At 35.1% G+C, this 24,318-nt stretch overlaps 2 protein-coding genes across 8 annotated transcripts; both read right to left on the reverse strand.

Moving 5' to 3' along the window:
- Nucleotides 1-1,109: 1,109 nt before the first annotated feature.
- On the reverse strand, nucleotides 1,110-10,591 carry LOC114309543 (uncharacterized). Of its 5 annotated transcripts, none has more exons than XM_028255297.2 (6): nucleotides 10,425-10,591; nucleotides 10,243-10,308; nucleotides 10,040-10,122; nucleotides 5,198-5,433; nucleotides 4,246-5,023; nucleotides 1,110-3,544 (listed from the first exon to the last, which is right to left on the reverse strand). In XM_028255297.2, exons 4-6 carry the CDS (start codon nucleotides 5,429-5,431, stop codon nucleotides 1,353-1,355), a joined length of 3,204 nt encoding a protein of 1,067 aa, XP_028111098.2. In that variant the 5' UTR covers nucleotides 5,432-5,433; nucleotides 10,040-10,122; nucleotides 10,243-10,308; nucleotides 10,425-10,591; the 3' UTR covers nucleotides 1,110-1,352. The 5 variants fall into 5 exon arrangements, with proteins under 5 accessions (XP_028111098.2, XP_028111096.2, XP_028111095.2 ...); XM_028255295.2 differs by having other exon boundaries at nucleotides 10,237-10,308; nucleotides 10,425-10,538; XM_028255294.2 differs by lacking the exon at nucleotides 10,243-10,308.
- A 2,936-nt stretch (nucleotides 10,592-13,527) lies between these two features.
- Nucleotides 13,528-22,756, reverse strand: LOC114309542 (uncharacterized). 3 transcript variants are annotated; one of them, XR_003645788.2, is made up of 15 exons: nucleotides 22,530-22,685; nucleotides 21,825-22,214; nucleotides 21,006-21,083; nucleotides 20,575-20,630; nucleotides 20,199-20,318; nucleotides 20,017-20,087; nucleotides 19,713-19,806; nucleotides 19,320-19,529; nucleotides 17,430-17,681; nucleotides 16,468-16,576; nucleotides 15,661-15,728; nucleotides 14,972-15,048; nucleotides 14,810-14,884; nucleotides 14,624-14,715; nucleotides 13,528-13,887 (listed from the first exon to the last, which is right to left on the reverse strand). XR_003645788.2 is itself a non-coding variant. In XM_028255289.2 (15 exons), the coding sequence occupies exons 2-15, from the start codon at nucleotides 22,140-22,142 to the stop codon at nucleotides 13,812-13,814; spliced, it is 1,689 nt and encodes a 562-aa protein (XP_028111090.2). In that variant the 5' UTR covers nucleotides 22,143-22,214; nucleotides 22,530-22,756; the 3' UTR covers nucleotides 13,528-13,811. The 3 variants fall into 3 exon arrangements, 2 of the variants coding, with proteins under 2 accessions (XP_028111090.2, XP_028111091.2); XM_028255289.2 differs by having other exon boundaries at nucleotides 14,972-15,041; nucleotides 22,530-22,756; XM_028255290.2 differs by having other exon boundaries at nucleotides 14,972-15,041; nucleotides 22,432-22,539.
- Nucleotides 22,757-24,318: the final 1,562 nt, after the last annotated feature.

Here is a 24,318-nt window from a genome sequence, read left to right on the forward strand (position 1 = left end):
AAGAATCAAGATCAAGCACACAAAACACAGATTTACATGGTTAATCCCATAATATGTGGCATCGTCAACTCACTACAGTTTCACTCTTAACAATACAATAAAAAGATATGCGACACTTCAACTATAATTACATAGTATTAGGATTAATGTTCAGTACTTATCAAAATTCACTTCCTGCACACTGAGGATGCACACAACAATGTCTGTTCACTTTAAGAACAATTTAATTCATAGATGTAGCCAAATTGGCAACCCACAATTTAAGGTTCATATGTTTAGTTGGGGTGGTCACAACTCGAGGTTCGCCTACTATTCAAAATCATTGGATTCAAGATAAATTGGAAAATCATTCAAAAAAAAGAAAAAGAAAAAAAGATTACTTGGAAATTTACCAAGGAAGACACTCCTGCTCTATTTGGTTCAATGGAATTCCTTTAATATGGTGAAAGATGATTCCATTTGTAATGCATTTGTCATAATTTTTTTAGTCTAACTAAACATGGGAATGAATGTTTGATAGAATAATCATTCCATGAACAGAACACTACCTCAGGGAAGAGTATTGTTCTTCCAGCCGGGGGAGTATAGGATAGGTGGGCAGTAAGTGGCAGAGTATCCGCTGCTCGGATATCCTGTCCCATGTCCCAAGCCTCCTTTGACCGTCCAATTGAGAATAAGCCTAGAAATGCAAATCCTTAATATACTGGCTTCTAAAGTTTATGGTCAAAAAGTGCTACGAAGGTGTCCAGGAACACACTATCTGGCAGAGAGGTGTCTTGTAGCAGGGGGGTCATTGAAAATGGGATGGATGATATGTTGAATGGAATCTGCCAATATCAGACAGTATTGGACAGAATTGACCGATATATTGATCAATAACGGTATCAAAAGTTTAAAATCTTGACACGATGGCTGATAATTACAACTCTATAAAAGCTTATTGAAGAAGTATGAAAACAATCTCACTAGCATACATCTCTAAAACAAGATTACACTCCAAATCCAATGAAATAATCTAACAAAAGGACACGTATACTTGTAACTAAGATTATATGAAAATAACTCCTGAGACGAAGAACAATTCTTGAAAGCAGTAGGGAACACGCATCCGAAGGAATGTTGTATATATATCCCAGAAGAAATAATGCAACATTATTTGGGAATAGTACAAAGGATGATAACCCACAAACAGAAAATCAAGGGGAAGCCCCAATTATGGGCTAAGAAGACATGTACAAAGGCAAATCCCCCTCAAACTAACAACAAACTCACTTCAAAAGCCATGAAAACAGCTCTTTACTTCCCTATATATGAAGTGCCCAGTCTAAAAATCAAATCCTCATATCCCACAATTAGGTTAAAGTGATCAAGGTAGGATTACCTGCATGGCATCTTTGGCGGCGGGGCCGTCGAGGGGTTTTTCCCCACCCTGTTAGGGTTTTATCCTCCAATCCAACAATATTATTAAGCTGCTCCATTAGGGGCGTGCAAATCACGCTCTCTGTCTCAGCAGGGGCGGGGAGCACTACCGATCGCCGCCTTCCCCGGGTCCCACCATTTCTCGTGCCATTCCTTCTAGTCAATCCCGACTGCCAAGGGTGACCTGTTGCTCTCATCAACCCTCCAAATGTCTGAAGATCCTCAGTTACCTCATGCCTCGACAAAGACGCCAGGCCTGGAAGAATGTCCCTTTGAAAGTCCCTTCGCTGCCTCCCCCTCCTTGCCTGGCCCCTTCGGGGTCGATTTGGTAATTGAATGGTTCCTGTTTCTTCCACGTTCCAGTTTTCAGGAACCAGAGACTTAGGCATATACTCTTCTTCTGTGATTTCTCTCAGCATCAATGTCATGGCCTCAAAGTAATCAATCTCTTCAGGGGAAGACACTTTGTTGTCTCCATTTCTGCCTCTTGATTTGCTATCACCTTCCACATAAGAAGAAACTACCTCCACAAACCACATGAGGGAATCTGCCGATGGAGCTTCACATGGGTCGCAAGCAGTCTCCTCCACACTATTGAGATGACCGGAGGATGAGATGGCAACTATTGCCTCAGCTGCCATCCTGAAAGCTTCTTCATCCTGAGGCTGCTCAGTTTTGTGCTGTGGTGATTTCACAGACATCTCATGCTGCTTTTGATCTTCCATGGGTAAAATGTCTTCCTCAGTCTCTGGAACAGCGGGGACTTCAAGATCTATCTCCACTGCAATCTTCACATTGACACTGGTGCTTGCAACAGACGGTGCTAATGTAACTTCATCCTCGCTCACACAAGAGTTCAAATCAAAGTTTCTGAAATTAGAAACTTCTTTATCTCTTCTCTTCTCTACAGTAAGTACTTCTGCAGCAATCTGTGCGCCAGACTCGGGATCACAAGCCAAGTTTATATCAATTACTCTATGTTTGCCTACATTTGAGATGTATTCACCTTGAGGAGGGCATTGAAGAGACGCAGAGGTAGAGACAAGAGAAGAAGACTCTTTCTTAGGAGTACAAGGATTGTCAAAAATGGGAAACCCAAGGATCTTTCTAGTAACTGGGCAGTCACCTACCTCCTTCCTCCTGGCCCCGATCTCATGGTCACATGAAGCTAGTGAATTTTTTTGGGTAAAAATTTGATTGGGGCCTTTCAAAGTTTCAGTTTTGTTGGACAATTGGTTCGAAGCAGCTTGTAAGAAACTTATTTGTGAGGAATTTGAATCCCTCCTTGTACTGATGCCCTCGTTCTTACTAGCAGGCTTAGCTTTAAGCCAAGGCAAAACTTCCAGATGGTCCTCACACTTCCTTTCTTCATCTATGATCTCTAGGACTTGTTGGGGAGCAATCTCATTGGATGAAGATTTTGAAAGGATGACATTCAGGTTAATACCTTTCACTGGCTTATCCATAACATTTGAGCCCTTTAAGTAGCTTCCGGGACCAAAATTAATCGAGCGTTCAGAGGCCACCTTATCATCCTTATTACAGTTCAAATAATCAAATCCAGCTGAAGGGAAATGAATTGGTATGTCCTTGGACCCTGATGATGATCCTTGGTAAAACCCATTACGGTAAGGTAGACCACTTCCAAAACCAGGCTTCGACCCAGAACTGCTATTAAGATGCCACTTGTCTATAAAAATCTCATGGCTCTGAGCGGATGATTGAGAACTCCTACTTAAGGTAGCCAATGAATGTAAAGGCAGGTGTGTTTGAATTGATGTCAATTTCTGGGTCAAGCTACTACTTGGCTTTCCCCAAGATGAGACGGAGTGGGACCAAGTATTGTCCAAATCAGAGGCATGAACCAACGGGTAGGGATTGGGAACATGGGAACGCACCACCAGTTCCAGATGGTTAAAACTAGTGAGATCACAGCTTCTTTCAGAGAGTTCTAAACCACCAGCTGTTCTCTCTCTCCACAGATCTTCCCTGCTATGATCAGATGGAAGAATCTCCGAAGCTTGATGAAGTTTGTTAAGTGTAGTATGCATCCTCTGGGAAGACACATTCGACTTATCTGGTTGGAGACCTTGAGGAAAAGACTGCAAATTGATTTTACTGTGTCCTGTACATACACAAAATCATCAGCAGTCAGTCTGGGGAAAAAAGAAAAAAAAGAAAAAAAAAAATGAGCTTATGAAAATAATTGCTACAGTTTTTAATTTTAAAAAATAAATCCCTGCAAGTTATTGGTTCCACAAATTCTGCATAATCACCAAGGATATGTTTTGGAGCTTGGATCTGTGAAGGGAAAGGAAAATGAATGTAAAAGGAAAGGGAAAAAAAATGAAGTGAAAGAAGCTAAATTTTTTTCTTTTGCTTTTTGTTTTTCTTTTGTTTTGGTTGGAAAATGACTATAATTGTTCTCTTCCCCCCCAACCAAAAAAAAAAAAAATCATCTTTTGGGTTCAATTACCCATATAAGCTAAATACCTAGAAGTAATTTAATTTTCCTTTCCCTTGGAAAATCCAAAGATCCAAACATAGCACAAAAGTAAGAAGCAAGATAGATCATAGATGATGTGCCCTAGAAATGTACTTGATAAACCCCAAGATATTACTCTTGCCGGAATCAATTACAACTTGGAATATAAATCTCTCACAAATCCCAACTACTTCTATAAATCCTTAGATAGTCAAGATTTCTTCATATTTGATCCTTAGAATCAAAATTTTCTCCTAATTGAATAATAATGGTGGAAAATGCTGACTTAGAACAAAAGACAAACTTAACAAATATTTTGCAAGTTGAAGAAAAATACTTACCTGCTTCATTCATATGGGATAGCCACTCTCTTCCAATTCCTTTACCCTCAACACATAAATTAGTGAAAGTCCCGTTATTGCTTCCATGTTGGGAGTTCTGAAAATTCTCCTTGGTCAAACCTAGAAGAAACTGTGACTTTGGTTTACCAGCTAAATCCAGATCTTCAATCTCTGCTTCTTCAACCTGAATGGGTTCATTCAAATCAGCCAACCCAACAGAGTTCCTCAAACAAGAACCAGATCTTGAAGCATCTCCATTACAATCGATCTTTGCACCACCTCCAAGATTCAACTTTACACTGCTCTCAGAAGCAATCTTATGATTTCTACAGGGAGGATAACTTGAAATATCAGATATCTTATTGTCCGCGGACTGCTCCTCATCTTCTGTATCAAGATACTCATCAGCTGGGCGTTGAAGATCAAACAACTTTTTCCTAACCTTCGAAGGTCTGGACTCCAATATCTCACAATCCTTTGAGTTACATCCATTCTGGGATGGAATTCGATTATGTTGTGTGTTGTTCCCTTTTGTACAACTCAGGGGAGAACTAACGATTTCAGTACCAGAAGCAGATGGCATTGCAGAAACAGAGTTCACTAAGCGGAAGTTGGGTTTATGAAGCCATTTCCAAGCTTCTTCAGACGGCATTTGAGATACGAATAGGTTTGATGATGAGGATGTCTCCATTGGTATCAGATGCTTATGTAGTTCCTTTGTTTTAATTTCATCCATCATGTCCTTCTGTATTTTGTAAAGACGGTGGAGTTCAAACACCTGGGTGACAAAAAGAAATTCAAATAATTCAAGTGTTTATAAAATTGGACCACAAAAAATAAAGTCCTTTATTGATAGAAGTAAACTAGACTCGGTAAATTATTAAATCGGTTGGTTGTGTCAAAATGAGACACAGAACAAAGTAGAGTTGTAGGCACTTGAGAGTGGAATTACCTGTCGCTTGAATATGGCCTCATGTTCAAGCATTGTCTGCTTTAACGCATCCTTATCACCCCCTGGATATGCATTCGTGGGAGTCCTAGGTAAAAAACTGTTGTAATATTGCCCATTTGCTAAGGTTTTGTCTCCATAAAACAAGTGCCAGTTACTACTACTAGAATCCAAATTGAGATCCCTCATGGAGTAATATCCACTCAGGTAGCCTTCACAGTGCACTTTTGTTCCCATTCCTGCAAATCAAAGAAGAAACAATGTTACATTCACTTATTTAGGACGCACTATAGTCCTCAATCTGACAAGCACAAAAACAGACAACAGACTATATATATAAAGAATAAAAGAAAAAACCTGTCTTCATGCATCACATTGTTTTAATCAGAATATTTGTGTCTAGATTATCACAATGGCGATACACAGATTGATATCTCTGATGCCTGGACCTAGATGGTATTCAAGCTACTGAATAATCAACATTGAGGTCGGGGATGGCAGCAGGATTCAGTTTGGTTTAAATGTTCCTCTTTCGGTAGCTTTTTTGGCTCTGTTTAGCATTGCAATTAATATAATGCTATGCTATTATTTTTTTATTTTTTTTTAGAATTTCTGGAAGATTATTTAGTAGACTTCCTCAGGACTGGGAATTGGAGACTATGGACTTGAAGTCCCATCTGGAAGACCAGATATGGCATAGAAATGGTTCCTTTTCGGTCAAGTCCTATAATTTCTTGATTGTTAGAGGGCCGAGCCGAGGGACCACTTCCCCTAGAAAAAAATATGGAAGATCAGGACACCAACTAAGGTTGCTTTCTTTGTATGGACGGCAGTTTTGGATTCCATCTTTCACAATTGATAACTCGATATTGGATTTTGTGAATCCTCTTTTCTCGTTATAGATATCTTAGCTGAGCTCAACTTTTGTGTTGAGCTTTTTGATGTCCTTTATCTTTTGTACTAAGGATACACCCCTTTTGGAGCTTTTCTTGCTGCAATACAATGTGTTCTTATTAAAAGATTGAAAATGAACAAAGCAACCCAAGGTTGCTTCAATAGGCCAGAACAAAACACATCACAAGATAAATATGAAGACATGAAACTGCAAACTTAATGGGACATTTGGAGTGATCACCATTAACTAATTTTGAGAAGAATGGACTTTCCACAAGAAACCCATTTTACATATCTCAAATGCAGGGTGAGTGTCAGAGAATCACATCTGGAAAGCAATTCAAGAAACAGATAAGGATTGGTGTTAGTAACTTCTTGTTTAATTTGCCTACTTTATTTATTTATTTATTTTTAAAGCACTGTTCCACCAGTAATATCCCATTCATTTCCCATTGCCTTTCTCAGGTGGAATGTTCACTGTTTTTAGAAAGCACTATCCTTCTTCTTTTGAGACAAATCATTGTCTTACCTGGCATTCAAAAAGAACCTGATTTGGCTTTTAATAATGAGTCCTCTCATTCTAAAACTGTCTCTCTTCTCTTCTTCTATCAAACCATGTCCGCCACAAACAGGATCAGCTCCATGACACAGAAAGAGTTAGAAGACACTAGTTAAGAACTTGCACTGAATTACAGGGGATTTCATTTCCATGATACCATCACTCCAACAGACTCCACAGACCATTATCATCTTGGTATTTTTCTTTTTCCATATATCTCACACATTGTTACATTTGGTAAAGCATCTAATGGCACTTCATGTGTTGACATAGAGATAACTGGAGCTGTCAAGTTGTAAATTATTGACTATCAACTTATCACTTTTGTCATATCAGATGATAACCTGTGTACTGTAATGGTTTCAATTATGCCATAATGGTCATGTCGGTGTATTGATGTCACTACATAACAGGAAAAAAATTGAGTCATGACATTTTTCAAAATCACTACAAACAACTTGAAACTTGTTCAAATGGATGTTCCCACTTTGTCACATTACTTATTTTAAGTTTCTAATCAATTTAGTAAGACCTAAAAATGTGATTAAAAATGGCACTGGATTTTAAACTGATATTAAACCAATGCAAGTACTTTGCACACTATTCCAGCTTGCATAGCCAAGAAACTTGAGAAGTTGCGGCAGGATTTTTTATGGTGGAGTAAGGGAAAAGTTTAAACATCATTTTGCTGATTGGGATATTGTTGTTCAGCAGTCAGAGAATGGGGTCTGAGTTGGGTATCGTTAATAGAGCTAATAGAGCTATTAGGCAAGTGGCTTTGGAGATTTACTTGTGAGAGGGATAGTTTTATTACGTGATAACATTACACAACAATATCAACCGTTTTCTAAAACCATGACTATAAGATACACTTCTACATGTAATTGGAAATGAAATGCACATGAAGCAAATGTTGTTCACATGGCCAAGTATAACATAAAAATTATGCTGTAGATAATATGGATAAGGTAATTGGGACAAAGTCTTGTAGAGTTAAGTAGATTATATAAGGGGGTATTATCTTTAGGTTCCCTCTAATGCATTAGGACATTGGCATTATGCTATAAGCACACAAGAGCATGAAACTGTGATAGCCAAATAAACATTGTTTGGCCCATTCCCTAACAACTAAAATTTTATGGCAACTGATTGTTAGATATGTAACAAGGCTATGATTACATTGGCAGGTTCAAGGTTATCCTCATGTAATTATTCCTCCAAAATGTTTATCCATATGGACTACATTGCATTTGTGTTTGCAATCTATTTTGTTTCTCTCCACAAGCGAGAGGGTGTAAGAGACTGGTACACAATTTCATCCTATTCCCCAATAGTTTAAACTTTAAGAGGAATTGTTTGTCTCACAATAGTACATAATTTTTTTTTTCTTTAAATAAAAGATTTACAGTTTGATTATTTGCAGCAATGTCAAATATAGTTAATGTGCCTTCATATGTTTCTTCACGTCTCTTATGCTTATTGTATAATCAAGTCAAGATGCACTACATATCCTTATGACATATAGTTTTGCTCAATTGTATCATATGGAATGTGACAACTAGGGAAAAAAATTCACCTCATGGTTAAATGCAGTGGTGATAAACATAATCTTCCATATTAATAAAAAAGAAAAGCAAAAATTATCTTTTAGAGTTCAAGTCATTTTACAAATATTATAGTTATGGTATGTCAAACAACGTAGCAATAGGAGAAGAACATAGCAAGCATTCCAACGGTACAAGAGGAAGACATCCCTTCTCATCAAAAGACCCGAATGCAACTTTTTTATACATTCCAATACTAAATGAATAATTCATAAAAGTTAGGTTTCTTCTATGCTGCAATATGCTACAGAGAGAACTCATCGCCCCATGCTTGTAGAGCCATTGCAGAGTGTACTTTATGGTATGTTTTCTCAGTATATCAAAGTCGCACTGAAGTTCTTTTCCTAGCCAATGACATCCATAGAAAAACTGTGCTGAACCCATCAGCAAATCAGTTTGGCATATTCTTTATATGTTTCACCCTGATAAGTAGCATACTCTTCATCATGACCACATGATTAAGCATACGTAAAACTTTTCACCAGGGGTTACAGTTTTAGGATCAGCAATCATTTACAAATTTTACCATCCAGTAATGGTCCTCTTGCTTTAATACACCTATGGGCAAAATTATAGGGCCGAAGGTGAATGCTTAGACTGTAACTTGACTTCACAACACCATAAAAACTAAAAAGCAATGGTATACACAGTCAGGTTATAGAATAACAATGATCCAAATCTGCATTTCTTGGTGATTTGGGACAGCAACACCAAAAGCTCAAAAATGCAATACCATTAAAACTTGAATAATAAAAGTTTACACACTACGATAGGATACTCAGAGACAGCTAGCTAGGTTAGATTCAAGTTAAAGAGGAAGAAGAAGAAATAGAAAAAGAGAAGACAGCTTGTAGAGATGCATAAGATATTAACTTAATTATAGTACCTAGAGTTGAACACGATGTAAAAAACAAAGTGGGAAAGACAGCTAGAGAACACAACTTTTTTTTTTTTGATAAATTAGAGAACACAACTATTTGCTCATCTACGCCGTCTAAATCTCCATATAATGGCAACAAAATATCTTCTAATGCACAAACGAATTATAAAAAACTGAATAAATCAACTAATAGACTTCTGGATTTGGAAGTAATGCACTTCAACAGGCATCAGCAGGTCACAAGTGGAAAGTTTCCCTCAAAACTAGGATAAAAAACTGAACTTGAACCACTGTTGTCCCCAAACAATCGATCAGAAAATTCAAAATTCAATTGAGCAATAAAGACCTTCCTTCTATTTGCAAGGACCATGAACTTCACTAATGCAATTGAAACCACTCACTTAAAATTAAGATAGTAACCATCATGCATAAGATCAATTTAACAAAAAAATATGAACACCATAATAAAAATTTCCAGTACAACCCTATCATCAGTAAGGAAAGCAGCAACTTTTTCCTTTGCAAATCAACAAGCAGTTAAACTAGATAAAACAAGAATTTAGAACAGATCCTACAAAAATAAAAAATGAAGACTCGTCAAATCCAAATACCCATCAAAATCATCAACAATAAAACCAAAGTAGCAGATTACAATAAAGTGCATCAAATTCATCAACAGTAAAACCAAATTAGCAGATTACAATAAAGTGTCTCACTAGATATAATATAGAAAATGCACAAAACAATTGTTCAAAGCAATCTAAGCCAATAATCTGACAAACCCAAAAAAAGAAACTAGAAAATAATTAAAACCCAATTAAATATATTATCAAATTCAGAAACCCACCATACCCAAGAAATCAAAAACCTGTAAATCTAATTAAACAGCAAGAGTGTATAAAATTTACCTCAGACCTACATCCTGCAATCAACTCTTCTCAAGAAACCCTTATGGATTCAATAATTCAGCCGTACGTCCTATGCCCAATAACTAAAGAATCGTGGAAATTCAGAGTCAGAGAATGGCACTACCAAAAGGGCAAAAAAGAATAAGAAAGATTAATAATAAATACAAAGAAAAACAAAGTGGGTGTTTTGGTAACACCATTACAAGAAGCTTAGATCGTCAACAACTAGAAGGAATAAAGATGGAGATTTCGATCTGCTGGGCCAGTCTCTGAAAGAGAGAAAGTTTTTAGAGAGAGAAAAGAATGAGTTTTTATTTTTTATTTTCAGAGAGAGAAAGAGAGATCCTAGATAAGAAATCTACACAAAAAAAAAAAAAAAAACGACCTTCTTCTAAGAACAGTGACATGAAAATTTGTCAACATCCGGTCTCTTTTTATTCTCTGCTCTCTCTTCCTTCTCTCTCTCTTCCTTCTCTCTCACTCTCTCATTTTTTCTTTTCCAATTTAAAATTTTCTGGGTTTTTGAGGAAATGAAAAGAAATGAACATTTCTAGATTTTCTCCACCTTCCTTGCTTTTCGGTAAAGATAATAATGAAAATTAAATATTACATTTAAAACCGTACAACTATATATGCCAAGATAATAAAGATACACACAAATAAATATATTTATACCTGTATTACTTACCAAAAAACAACAACAACAAAAAAAACTTGAAAATCTTCTTAGCTGTTTGGTAGTTGTTAACCCCAAAATTCTTTTTTTTTTTTTTGTTCACTAGATTTTAGTAATTTTTTTTATAAATCTTTTTATAAAAAAATGAAAAATTATTAAAATAACATAGACTAATGGGGATGAGAGTCCCGTAATGATTGTCTACTTTCAAGACGTGAAATTTTTATTTCGCAACACCTTGAGCTATTTTGAGAAGATGTTTTAATTTAGTTGGAGTCACATCGTCTCTCCTATTTTTTTTATAGATTTTTTTTAAAAACTTAAAAAAGTCAACTTTTAACCATCTTATCAAAATAATGATGATATTTGGGATGATATATATATATATATATATATAATTATACTTTTTAACATTTTATAAAAAATTTACAAAAAGAGTAAAGAAGTAATATAATTCAAAAAAAAGATAAAAGATAAAAAAAAAAAAAACACTTTTGCAAGAAGTGTCAAATAATGTCTTACCAAGTAATTTTTATATGAAAAATCAAATTAATGAGATATCTACAATAATAATCCAGTCATATTTGACATTAAAAAATAAATAATTCATTTTTTTACATAAGATGTGGATCTCCAATCCACAAAAATTGAAAGAATTGCTGGGTTTGGTGGGATCCACCATGGGTCTACCTTCAATGATTTTAACTGTTTATTTTATTTGAACGTGTTTAGGTTATTTATGAAAAAAATCAAATTGATTTGACATATATCAATATGCTTAGATGGTATTTGTCTATAAAAATAGACGATAATAATAATTTTAAAAATGCATATATATATATATATATATATTGTTGGCAAATCTAATAAAATCATGTTATGATTACTAGATTAATTTAAAAGTTCTATGAATGATTAACACACATAGTTTAATAAATTAAACAATTCAAATCATCAAAGTGGAGCTTGTGGTGGCTCCATGAAACCCAACAATGCCCATTCCTTTAAATATGATATGATGTGATCATATAATATTAATATTTGATTTAATTTTTTATTTTATAATGATGTACTCAATAAGAAATTTGACAAGATGAACGGTTTAGTTAACGACAGTAGATTTTATGTGAGTCCCACCAAAGGGGATAATGAATTATATTCTTGACAAACAGAGATCTAAATATATATCTTAAATTTGTTTTCAAACAGATTAATTGAGTTTGTAAATTTTAATTTTTATATGAGAAGTCACATACTCAATAATTACATGTATGAGATAAATAGTAGATATGTATGGGAAATAATCTTGCAAATTCCCAAAATATCTTGTGAAAAAATAGAGAAAAAATCTCTTTACAACTGTTACATATATAGTAAGCTAAGTTTGGCTACTACAAAATAATCTATCTTTTTATCTTTTTTTCATCACATCACCTCTCTACTTTTCTGCACATCTTTTCGTAAAAAGACAAAAAATACACTTATTTAGGTCATCCCAAACAACTTCTAATTCTTGCTATCTTTGATGGAAACTCTAAGTGTGGTAAAATATTTATTCACAAAAGACAGAGGGAGCTTCTAAAAACACTTTTTAATCTCTTTGAACAGACATACACAATTTTTATTAATTTATTTATTTTGATCTCCTATCATATATATTATACAACTTGTATTTTTAAAATAAAGTATTCGCCATGCGGATGTAGAGAAAAATTTAGAAGCTCTCAAAAAGATGAGAGTTACATATATATATATATATATATATATTTCTTTTCCTACCCTACCCCCATCTTTACAGTGAGACCGTTACATTTTAAGGAAACAAATTAATATATCACAGATGTAAATACAAAAGAGTAGTGCTAGGGAGCTCGAAAACGAGCTCCCCGAATCCCCCTAATTTCTTTTTTTTTTTTTTTTTTTTTTTTTTTTATACAGCGGAAGAAGGATGAAGAAGACGAAGAGGGGGAGGGGGAGGGGGAGGGGAAAGAAGGACTGGAGGGGGCCTAAAAAATGGACTGGAGGCGGAGGCGGGCGGAGGCGACGCGACGAGCTCGGCTGGGCCGACGACCGGCAGGCAGACGAGCTCGGCTGGGCGACGAGCGACGAGCTCGGCTGGGCCGACGACCGGCGGGCGGACGACCTCGGCTGGGCGACGAGCTCTTCCTCTCCCTCTTCCCTCTCCTTCTCTTTCTCTCCCTCTTCCTCTGCTTTGCGTTCAAAAATGGCGGAAAAAAAGAAAAAAAAAAAAAAAAAAAAACCTAAAGCCCAAAACGACGTCGTTTTGGGCTTTAGGGGGATTCGGGGGGATATCCTCGAGCTACCAATCTTTATCCAATACAAAAATAGTTCAACAGTTTCTCACTCTCTTTCATAAATCCTATTTCAATAATTCGAATCATTAATTCTATTTCAATAATTAAAATCTTTCATTTTATTACTCCCTATATACATCAATCGTGTAAAAAAATTAAATCAATTCAATAATTATAACATTTATATTTTATTTTATTTATCTAAAAATATGATGATATATTTTTAAAAATATACTTGTCATCTATTTTATTTTTAAAGACAAAAAAGATAAAATAAAAATATTATACTTGAGTGAGACAGAATACACCTCCTAGTAATTACAAAAACTCCGGTCGGGGCCAATGGGATAATATCGTTAGTTTGGAAGGGTGGTTCTATTGCTCGGAAAAAAACAGGTATAAACTTCAAATTTAAGAATAGATGACTCCATAATCCATCACTAATGCTCAATGCATACAAATATATATTATTATTGACTCATCCAAGGCACAAGAAATTTCAGGAGAGGAAAAAAGAAGCTGCTGCTTTATTTCCATCTGCAAACATTATACAGAACATTCATCCGGAAATATTTTCAAAAATAAAAAAATTCTAAATTTTGAGAAAATTAAATAAAATGAAAGCTGACTTGTTTATAAATAAAAACACATATAACCCCGATACCTTTAGACAATAAAATGGGAAGAAATGAAAAAAAAAAAAAAAAATGCATAGAAATGAAGAAAACGCAATCATGAAGACCAGCTCAAACACTTGCTCCAATTTTGAATCGCAATAAAACTATGTTCGAGGATATACATATTTTGTTCTAGGATCCACAATTAGGCCCTTCCCTCCATTCACTTCCAAATCATGCCTGCATCGACACATAAATTGAAAACTCGGAATGAAAATTTTGTTGACATTTTGTTCAGCATCACTGCAGAGCAAAACTGTTGTCCAAATAACAAAAGATAGTATGGAACCAATGTTTGATCACAGAATCAATCTTCTAGCAAGGATCAACAAGTTGGACAACAACAAAAATAATAGGGTAGCCTCAAATCAGAATCTTTTGATTAAATGAATGCTCTGTTTATTTTGACAAAAAATGTTTTCAAGAATTTGAGAAAAAATATTTTCCATAGAAAAAAATTTCTGATGTTCAATTGCGACTTTGAAACTTCATGTGCTAGTGCTGGTGTTAGTGGCGGTAAAACTTTAGTCACCGTAAAACGCTTTCTACCTTTCAAAAATAAAAAACATTTTCCACCCAAATAAACTTATTTTCCGTTAAATTTCATTTTCTGTCGTACCAAATAGCAGAAAATGCAAAAAAACATTTTTGGTTGCGACTTCGAAACTTAATGTGCTAGTGGCGGTGAGATGGTGGAGGTTAGTGGTGGGGAGGTGGTAAGATTTTAGTTTGAAAAATATTTTTTGTTTTCCACCTTTCAAAAGTAAAAAACCATTTTTACCCAAATAAGCTTATTTTCCGTTAAGACTCTCGTTTTCAATCGTACCAAATGCCAAAAAATACAAAAAATATTTTCTGCCAAACAAACGGAGGGTAATAGAAGAACAAAATTTCAGAATAGCACTGTAAACTCAACTGAAACACAAAGTCGGGGATGGTCAGCTGCTCACGAGGAACATATCTGAATAGCTGCAAAAGGCGATCAACATATACCACTTTCTTCCATACCTATACGTCAATTCTCAATAATTTAATAAGCTCCCTAAAAGAGAAGTTAATTAGGTTTATGCTCCAAACACTAATTAACAAGGACTCAACATACCACACTATCTACAAACAGTTGCAGAGCAAAAATTGCAGCTTTTAGTCCAAATGTCGGGTGAAGAACATAAATTGCCTACATTGCAAAGGGAGAGGATAAATTTAGAAAATAAATAAAAGAAATGTAAATTTTCAATTGGATAAACGATTCACTATCACATACATGAAGGTTACGCTGGTGTTTGCGACCAAGTATTTGTTGTAACTTCCTCATCCATCCAAGGTCTGGTTGCCTATTTACTCCAAGATGCAGAAGTCAAAAGGTGAACAAAACAATAATAGATTTAGAGCGGAAAAATGAATTGCTAAAGCTCCACCAAGATAATGCCACTTTTGAAAAAATTAAAATAAAATAAAATTCAGCATGTGTCAGAATTCATTATTTCCAGAAGATTTAGTGGTGGGAATCTCATGCAACGGGCTGCCATTTAATTTAGTTTAAAATTTAGGGAGACACTACTGCATTAATGCACAAATGGGGTCAAATAAAATAATTAAAATAAAGAATTAGAATATGTATGTTGGTCATGTGTCCAAAAATATCACCTCAGGAGCCAAGAGTGTCAATTAGCAGCAGTAAAAAGCTAAACTCATTCAAGTAGTTCTTAAACGCAAGCAAACCTTTATTTAGAGCCATACAAAGCCACAAAACAAAACTATCCTTCCTTCACTTCTATTTAGAGTAAAAAGCTGAAAATTTTAACTACGATTCTTGCCGATTCCAATAATTTTACTTATCTCACATCATTTGAATTGCAGAGAAGTACTTTACGACTTATTGATCAGAGAAGCAGCAAATTTACTGAAGATACTACAAAGTGAAAGTCAACTAGGGAAATATGCAATACTTACATCTGTAAAGATGCTGCAGAGTGGAAGTAAACAATGGAATAAGGCTTCTGTATCAAGGGCTCAAACTCCTGAAATTCAAAATTGAGAACAATTTACCCTTACTTCTAATTGCCAATACTAAAGAGCATAGTCAATGAACCACCAGAGTTTAAGACCAAATGCTAATAGCAAAGACACAGTCACACGACATGCCAACACATCAATCTTCAAAAAATGCAGAACACAATATGCTTTTTTACATTAATTTTTTTATTATTATTTTTATTTTTATAAATTTATTATATGTCAAATATAAGAATAGTTCATTCAAAGGTAATGAAAATAAAAGAAACACAACACTAATTAAAATTTAAAAGTCATATATTCCATATGTTAAACATTTAGATATCATTCACATAACAATTGCATTCTAACAGAATTGTCGAACATTGAAATACACATGATGTATTATAAATTTTTCAAAATATATTTAAAGTGTACAAATTGCATTCCAAAGAATGGAGAACATTGTTACTATGAAATAATTCATCACATAGGTCGTGTTTAGAGGGTTTAAGAAGCGTCACGTCACTGAAGTGTTTGTGAAGTGTTTAATACTATGAAATTTAAATTCTTAAATAAGACACGTTAAAGAAGTGTTGGACACACAACGCCTTCTTCGTAAAAGTGCCTGTGCTTCTTAGACCAAATGCAACACAAAGAAAAGCATGCAGCATGCAGGTTCCAATGCCAAGGATCACTTTAAAAGACGTGAAAAATAAATTCAACTGCAAACAGTGCAAGTGAGGCAGGAAGTAGTCCCTTCACCTTTACTACGTGAAGCACAAATCGCTCCAGATCAAGACATCGCAGCAAAAAATGTGCTCCCACAACAACCATCACTGGACGACCCTCACTATCAATCCCCCCGCGGTAACTGAAAAAAGAAAGAAAGGGCAACATGAATACTTGCTTTCCATATGCACCATATTACGCATGCTTAAAACAGATGCTTGAAAACTCAAAAGAACTTTTGCAGGACAAGGACTTTACAATAAGGTTTTCATCTTATGGTACTTCAGAATTTTAATGGAATAACTTTTTATGCTTCAAAATAAAGACAGCTAAGTAGAGACATGCTAAAAGCTAGGTAAACCTAAGCATCTAAAAAGAATAAGACATTCATTCAAACAACTTAACAATCTAATCATTATAAACCAACCTTTTGCATGTTCTATTAGTCAAACATTATATTTTTTAGAAGAAAAAAAAACTTCCATGTGGGCGTATGGGCACATATTATATGAAAAAATTATGATACAAGTTATGAGTAACAAAAAAAGTAGAATGGGAGATATATTACAAATTTGATAGGATGTCAAGAAAAATTTTATTTAAGAGAACACAGCCTCAAAATTTGTGCCTGTCATTTTTCTGAAAATTTATTTATATTTAAGCGATCTTTTTGTCACAAAAAAAATTTCTTTGATATGCACTTGTCACCAAAAATCTAAACATCACTTAATATTTAATAATTCAACTAATTAACAATTTTAAAGTTTTTGACAACAACAAAAAAAACACTAGTCAACGATTGGTGGGAGTTTTCTTTATCTTTCTCCTTTTTTTTTCTTTTTTTTTTTTTAGAGGGGGAGGGGGAGGGGGAGGGGGGGTTGATTTAATTGGAATTAATTGTTCTTTTTACAAAGAATTATAGAGAAAATCAATGCAAATGCAAAAATGAAGGTGTTCTACTACTACCACAAAAAGGACAGCCAACATATGCTTACACAATTTTCATTTCCGCAATTTCAGAAAGGTTAACAGAATTTGCTTTAGCAAGATGTCGAGAATGAATAGAGTATTCTTCAGCAGCTGACATTGGAGGCCCACCAAGGTCACCAAATCCGAGCATTTTAGCACAATTCCATCCACTCTGTGCTTGAGCAGTTTTTTCCCATTGTTCCTTCCGCCGTTCATCTGGATCCTTAATCAGGGACATGAAAGCAGGATCTAAATATGAATCCAAATATGATGAGTTCCTGTTCAGAACAATCATCCAATAAGTCAGGTTGATAAGAAAGGGAACAATGAATTTTAAAGAGAAAGAGGGAACAGAGGAAGACAAAACATATGCAAGCATATGGAAACCCCATAACCACATAACATCAATTTGTTTAACAACAAAGTGCTTGATAATATATAGCAACAACTTTTTTTTTTCTTTCTTTTGCTGCTTCGGTGATAAAAATAGCTTTTACTTCTCTAAGAAACAAATACACAGCAAACAATAAATAAATAAAAACACTAATCAGTGAACAAAGAAAACAAAAAGTTGTGTATAACTACATTATTCGGTATCTAGGTGAGAAGCAATGGGGTTGTAAGTCCAAAATTAATCTGGAAAATGTTACACCAACTTTTCCAATGCAATCATATACATAAACATGTAGAAGGGAAGCCCCAAAAGAAATAAAATATAAAAGCCCCTGGGCCCCACTTTGGTTGGAATGGTTCCTCAACTAGAATGGTATCCAAGATTTCTCAAAAAATTAATTTATCCATGAAAATTAATGAAATTTATCATGGTGAATTCATCACTTCATATTGCACATTGTTCATGTTAGTTTCTTTCTTGATGCTTTCATTTTTCAAACCTATCACTAGACATGCCAAGCTTTTTAGCAAAGCACCTCTTTCTAAATGTAGCAAGATCACCAGAATCTTGAAACTTATTGTAAGATGGGTAAAATGTCTGTCTGAACCTTGGTTACCAACTCATCAAAACTACTTCAACTTTAATAGTGAAAACGAGAAGGGTGATTCATTAAAGGACTGCATGAGTTTATCATAATAATGATAAGCAGCACAATGTTGCCGTCCGAATCAGCTCAACTCTATTGAACATATCCCAAGTTTCCAGTAGATGGCTTTGGCTACAAATTCCATATTCTCTATTAGACAACAGCCAATTGTATCTAATTCTCACCACCAAGACCCATATTCCTTATGGCCTTCTCGTTATATTTCTATATAGGGGAAAAATTGGAACATTAGACCAAACTACTCAAATTGTAACACAATACTCAACAATGAAATCTTGGAAACAACTTATGTTAAATGGAGTCTTCTGAATGTATGATGTACCCCGTGTCCTACACTTGAAACTTGAAGAATATGACATGTGCGATTGACATGTATACTTGGACATTCACCTAACAAGCATGTCTAGTAATTCGAGTTAACCATGAAACTATGCATATAACCCCATATGATGCCTGAAATGTTCTATGGCACCTTGTAAACACCACTTTACCCTAGAAAATAAAAAAATATTTCAACAAATACAAATATTTTGCCATGTTCCCATGTCCTTGGCCATAAGATTAGATGAATCTGACACTTAAGACACATATCCTCACCCAATACATGTACTCAACTCTATGTACCATAGTAAACAATCAGAATTTGTAAACATATAGAACAAAATGCATAGGAAATTGGACTATGAAACATATTGCTGACCGACAAGCACACACATTCAGCTTAATTATGGCAATTCCAATATTTACATAATCGAACAATCTTAATAAAAAGGAGAATAAAAGAAGAGAGACAGAGAGTGACAGAGAGAGCACTTAAGGTGTATAAGTTTATATTAAGCTTTTAAATTCACCAACCGTTTCATCAACCCAACATCACTGGCAGGAAGATCCATTGATGCTTGAAGAGGTTTCGAAACAGTTTTTTTCACATTGAGCAAAGGCTTTATTCTGATTTTACGTTCATCTATAACTGTCTCGCCGTTTTCATCCCCAACATCTGCAGGAAGCTTTGCCATGGCCACTTCCTCTTCATGTTTATCCCGAGGAAAATAAAGCGGAAGCAATCTAGATTTTGAATAAAGCGAGAATAATCCATGAATTTTCAACATTCAAGTAATCAACAATAAACAAAATTGTAACAGTCAAATGCCATTAGACCCAGAGAGGTCTCGTATTGATATTGACATACAAAAATGTAAAACACCCACATTGCTTTAATGGAACAAACAAAAAACAAGAATGACATACCGTTTATATATCTCAGTATCAACTGACGTCGTAGTACAGAAAACAACAGCCACTATTTCATCTCTGTGTCTCTCAAGAAACCGTCGCACGGTTCCTAGATAAATTTAAATAAATAAATAAAAGGTGAGGGAATAAATTTGATCATAGCGATTGAAACAAGAAACAATTAACTTTCCAAACTGAAATTTGATAAGATGTCATTTGAAACAGAATGATAGTAACTGAAATATTTTCACACTCGCAAGCACGTGATGAAGAATTGTAATAGCATAATAGCGTAATAGCGAACTAAGACGTATCTCACTTATTGCCACGTGAGCAGCAGGTTCACGAGGATAATTTTTTGCTTCTGTGTATATGCAGCCCATAGCAATGCTGCATTGATATATGTATAAGATAATAAACTCCAGTTTGACAAAAATGAAACCAAACAGAAAAACAAAGATAAAATAAAGAAAAGGGTGTGGCATGGGTCTACCAACTAACCTTTGAAGCCTATTCTCGATGAGAAGTTCAAGGCAAGACCGATAGCAGTGACTCAAAGCATTCTCTGCAGCGGTATGATACTTTACAGCATACTTGGGACCCACAGTATGCATAACCCTCCTAACAAAAGTAGAAATGCAATTCAGTATTAAGTCAATGAATTTGCATCTCAAACTATCACAAATTGAGTTTGTCGTTGTTGCAATTGGTACTCAAACAAAGCGCATGAATAGAGCATAAAAGGTATAAATTACTGCTTCGCATTAATACAATACTTCAATGCATTACTGGCTTTCTCCATTGTTAATGTAAATATGCAAATTTAGTCAGATAAGTACAAGCAGATTACTTGAGGAAGCTAAACCACTACACTCACCTAGCAGGAAGGCCATATGCATTGGTAACTTTTGCCATCCCCGTTCGACAGCCACCCTGTGAAGAAACAAAGTACACCAAGTCTTTTCAGCTTTTGACATTTCTTATTAGTTATTTCCATAAAGTTCCATCTTAATACCTATCACAATAGCTTCATTCAACTTGCTTCATTTTAGATCCAAAATAAAAATTGTTTCATCAAAAAAGTACTTCTCAATTAACTATAATGAGAATGTTATGACACATTTTTTCGTTGTAAATTTTATATTTGCAAAAAGAGTAACAACTATATTTTTACCAATATTGCAAAACCAAGTATACACAGGTATGCCAAAGAATAAATGCATCTCCAAATAACAACCACAAATGAAAGAAACAGGATCAAGGGGAAAAAAATGATTGAAAAAGTCTTCTGATATACTAACAACTTACCAATGTTGCACATTCATCTGCAAGATCAGGTCCAGCTGCAGCATGCAAACCAGGGCTGCTGTGTGCTTCATCCAAGTTCTGTCAACCACCCAATTGAGAAATTACTCAGAAAAAAAACACATGCATTCGTATGTTAGTAATCTAAGTCTGACACTGTTAATGTGAACATGAACTGAAACTTAATATTTCACTGTTTGTTCTGCTGGAAAGAAATGGAACTGGTCCTATGGTGCATTTAGTGATCCCTAAAGAAAAGTCAGATAAATAGATTATGATTCAATTAAATTCGATGAATTTGGAATTCCAGAATGGATGAAAATGCTGGTATTGCATGAAATTAGGTGGCAAAATTTTCCAGAGAATCTCACATAATTTCGTAAAAAAGATCAAAGGTCTCATTTATTTTTGCATGCAATAAGTGCTTAAAGGAAGTTCGCAAACTTTCTATAAACTTCAAGATTCCAAGGTCCAAGGAGAACAATCATAACTTTGGGTTTTAAAAGCTCAGAGAACTTATAGAGCCCATGAAATGAAACCTAAACTGCTGCATTCATGCTTCTATCATATAACCAAATTCGGTGAACCAAGCAGCCGACGATTTACCCTTTTGTAGCACATTTAAACATGCCTACATGCACAAACGGGCTTTCTAATCATATCCCTTTCCATATAAAGATAGGAATAGAAATTCAAGGTGTCAGTTTCTAAAAATAGACATTTATTTTATTCAACCACATAACCATCATTGTAAATACACCGTCCTAGAGACGGCACCAACTCGCACAACTAACACTGCTTTACAAAGTAACTATTGATCACCTCATTTGTGGAGTTAACAACAGCATCCACCTCAAGATTCCAAGGGTTGCCCCTCCACAGATAAATCTTCGAGTTGATTTCGTGATCCATGGGAAACCTGGACACCATTCCATTTCCACTACTCTCTGCCCCTGCTGGAGAAGTTAAAGGGTGGTCCGGAAAGTAGGAATTGGGAAAGGCGGGATCTTCATTCTCGTACGAAAACCTGAACTCGGAATCAATCCAACGCGGAACTTGGTCCAGAGTCACCACAGAATCCCCCCCACTATCAGTCGGTAATCCACCCCGGGTAGTGGTGGCAGCCACAGGCCGATACATCTTCTCAACTCCCAATCAATTCCTCACCAAAAACATACTCAAACTTCAAAAGTCCTGCATATACAGCTTCCCCTGAAGATAAACACCAACTCCATATCAAACTCTAAATAATCCAAAATCAAAAAATTATAACCACAACAACCCCGCACAAATTACACAATTCAAGCTCAATTTCCTCGAATCAGTCAAAGCAACGATCAACCAAAATTACCAACCACAATTGAATGGTAAACACAATATTATACATAGATATACAAACGAGTACATATTATATTAGGGATATACGAACCCTAAGTCAAAATTTCATTGAAACTTGCTGTGTGTGTGTGTGAGAGAGAGAGACAGGGAGAGAGGGGAGTCACAATTTCCAGAGAGAGAGAGATGTACCTTTGATGTGAGATTTGGGGATTGAATTTGCAGAGGATGTGACGTGAGAGAGAAGAGACGAGGATTTGCTGGACCTGATGATGATGATTATGAGCTTTTGTTTTTAATTTGGCCAGGGGCGTGGATGTCGATTGAAATTGAAATTTATTTTATTTTATGTTTTTTTTTTTTTTTTTTTTTTTTTTGGGGGGGGGCGGGGGTCCTTTTTGCGCGGTTTGACTTGTCTTATTATCAGAAACACCCCTGGTCTTTTTTTAAATTGCATGTTGACCCCACGTCCTGCCAATCATTGGGGATTGGCACGACCAACATGTGATGATCACCACAGCCAATGAAATCTCCTAGGCACAACAAATAAAATATCACATTTAATTTATAATTATTACACTATTTTTTCATAAAAAAAAGTTAAAAAGTCCTTCCCAAACTAAGTCTTTTAGCCCAGGCTAAAATAGTTAAAAAAGTCAAAAAGTCTACCTACTTCCCAAACGGAGGCTTAACAAAATAAATTATAGGAAAATGCTCTGGACCAAATGATTTACTAAATTTTTTATCAAATTTCTTATATGGAGTGGGACCGATATAAATTTATATCTTTGTAGGTTCTACATTTATATGAGAAGTTTGGTAAAAAATTTGATAAATTATTTAGGATCTCTAGCATAACTGTTGGCTGTATAAATTATATAAGTCAATCACAATTCAATACGTGGCATGAGAAGGATAATTTGGGAAGGTAATATAAATTGCCAACCATAGTCAGACACGTGCAGGGCTGCAAACGAACCGAGCCAAGCCGAGCCGAGCTTTGCTGAGCTCGAGCTCGACCCGTTTACTTTTTGAGCTCGTTTATTGAGTTCGAGCTCGGCTTGATAAGGAACTGGACTCGAGCTAGGCTTGGCTCGTTAATTTTAATGAAACTCGAGCTCGGCTCGGCTAGGCTCGGCTCGGCTCGATAATTTTTTTTAATATTGTTTATATTATTTAAATATAAATATTTTTTAAAAAATATTATTTATATTATTTAATATATAAAAAATGTATTTATATTATTATTTTTATATATATTTATATATTATTTAATAATTAAATAATATATTTATTATATAATTTAAATAAACATAAACGGGCCGAGCTTATGCGAGCTCGAGCTCGACTCATTTACTAAACGAGCCTAATATTCGAGAGCCGAGCCGAGTCGAGCCCTTAACGAGTCGAGCCGAACCGACCTTGTTCATGAACAGCTCGGTTTATTTGCAGCCCTAGACACGTGTCAACCCATATTGGTAATAATGGGTTTGCGTAACACTGGAATGATCGAGGGATATAAGGTAATGTGCCCTAACAGTTACTCACAAGGTTCAAATTCAAAATCATGAAGGAAGCCTAACTGCAAATATAGCGTAATGGAGTTGACCGTGAGAAAGCATGATCAGCGATCATTGAGGGATATTTCGACGGTTAGGAGTCCACTTCGACTGTTATCATTGAGAAGTATAAATAGCAGAAAAGGCCCCAGAAAGGGAGATCCAGACTCAGATAAAAAAATCAGTTTTATCTACTTTATTTTCCTTTTCAGTTTTTACAGTTCTTTACATTTCTGTACTTCAAATTCCTGTATTGCATTTCATTCATAGGAGTAGTTTTGAATAGCTTGTTACTGTAAACCTCTACAAGTCTAGGTCATATCATTGTAAGTTTCTTCATTTTTACTTAATGAAATTCTGTGATTTTCTTCACTTAATTGTTGTTTACTAAATTCTCCTAAACAAGCCACCAGTAAAAGTCC

This window comes from Camellia sinensis, chromosome 5 (assembly GCF_055761805.1).
Source record: "Camellia sinensis isolate YWXY chromosome 5, ASM5576180v1, whole genome shotgun sequence".
Lineage (NCBI taxonomy): Eukaryota > Viridiplantae > Streptophyta > Magnoliopsida > Ericales > Theaceae > Camellia > Camellia sinensis.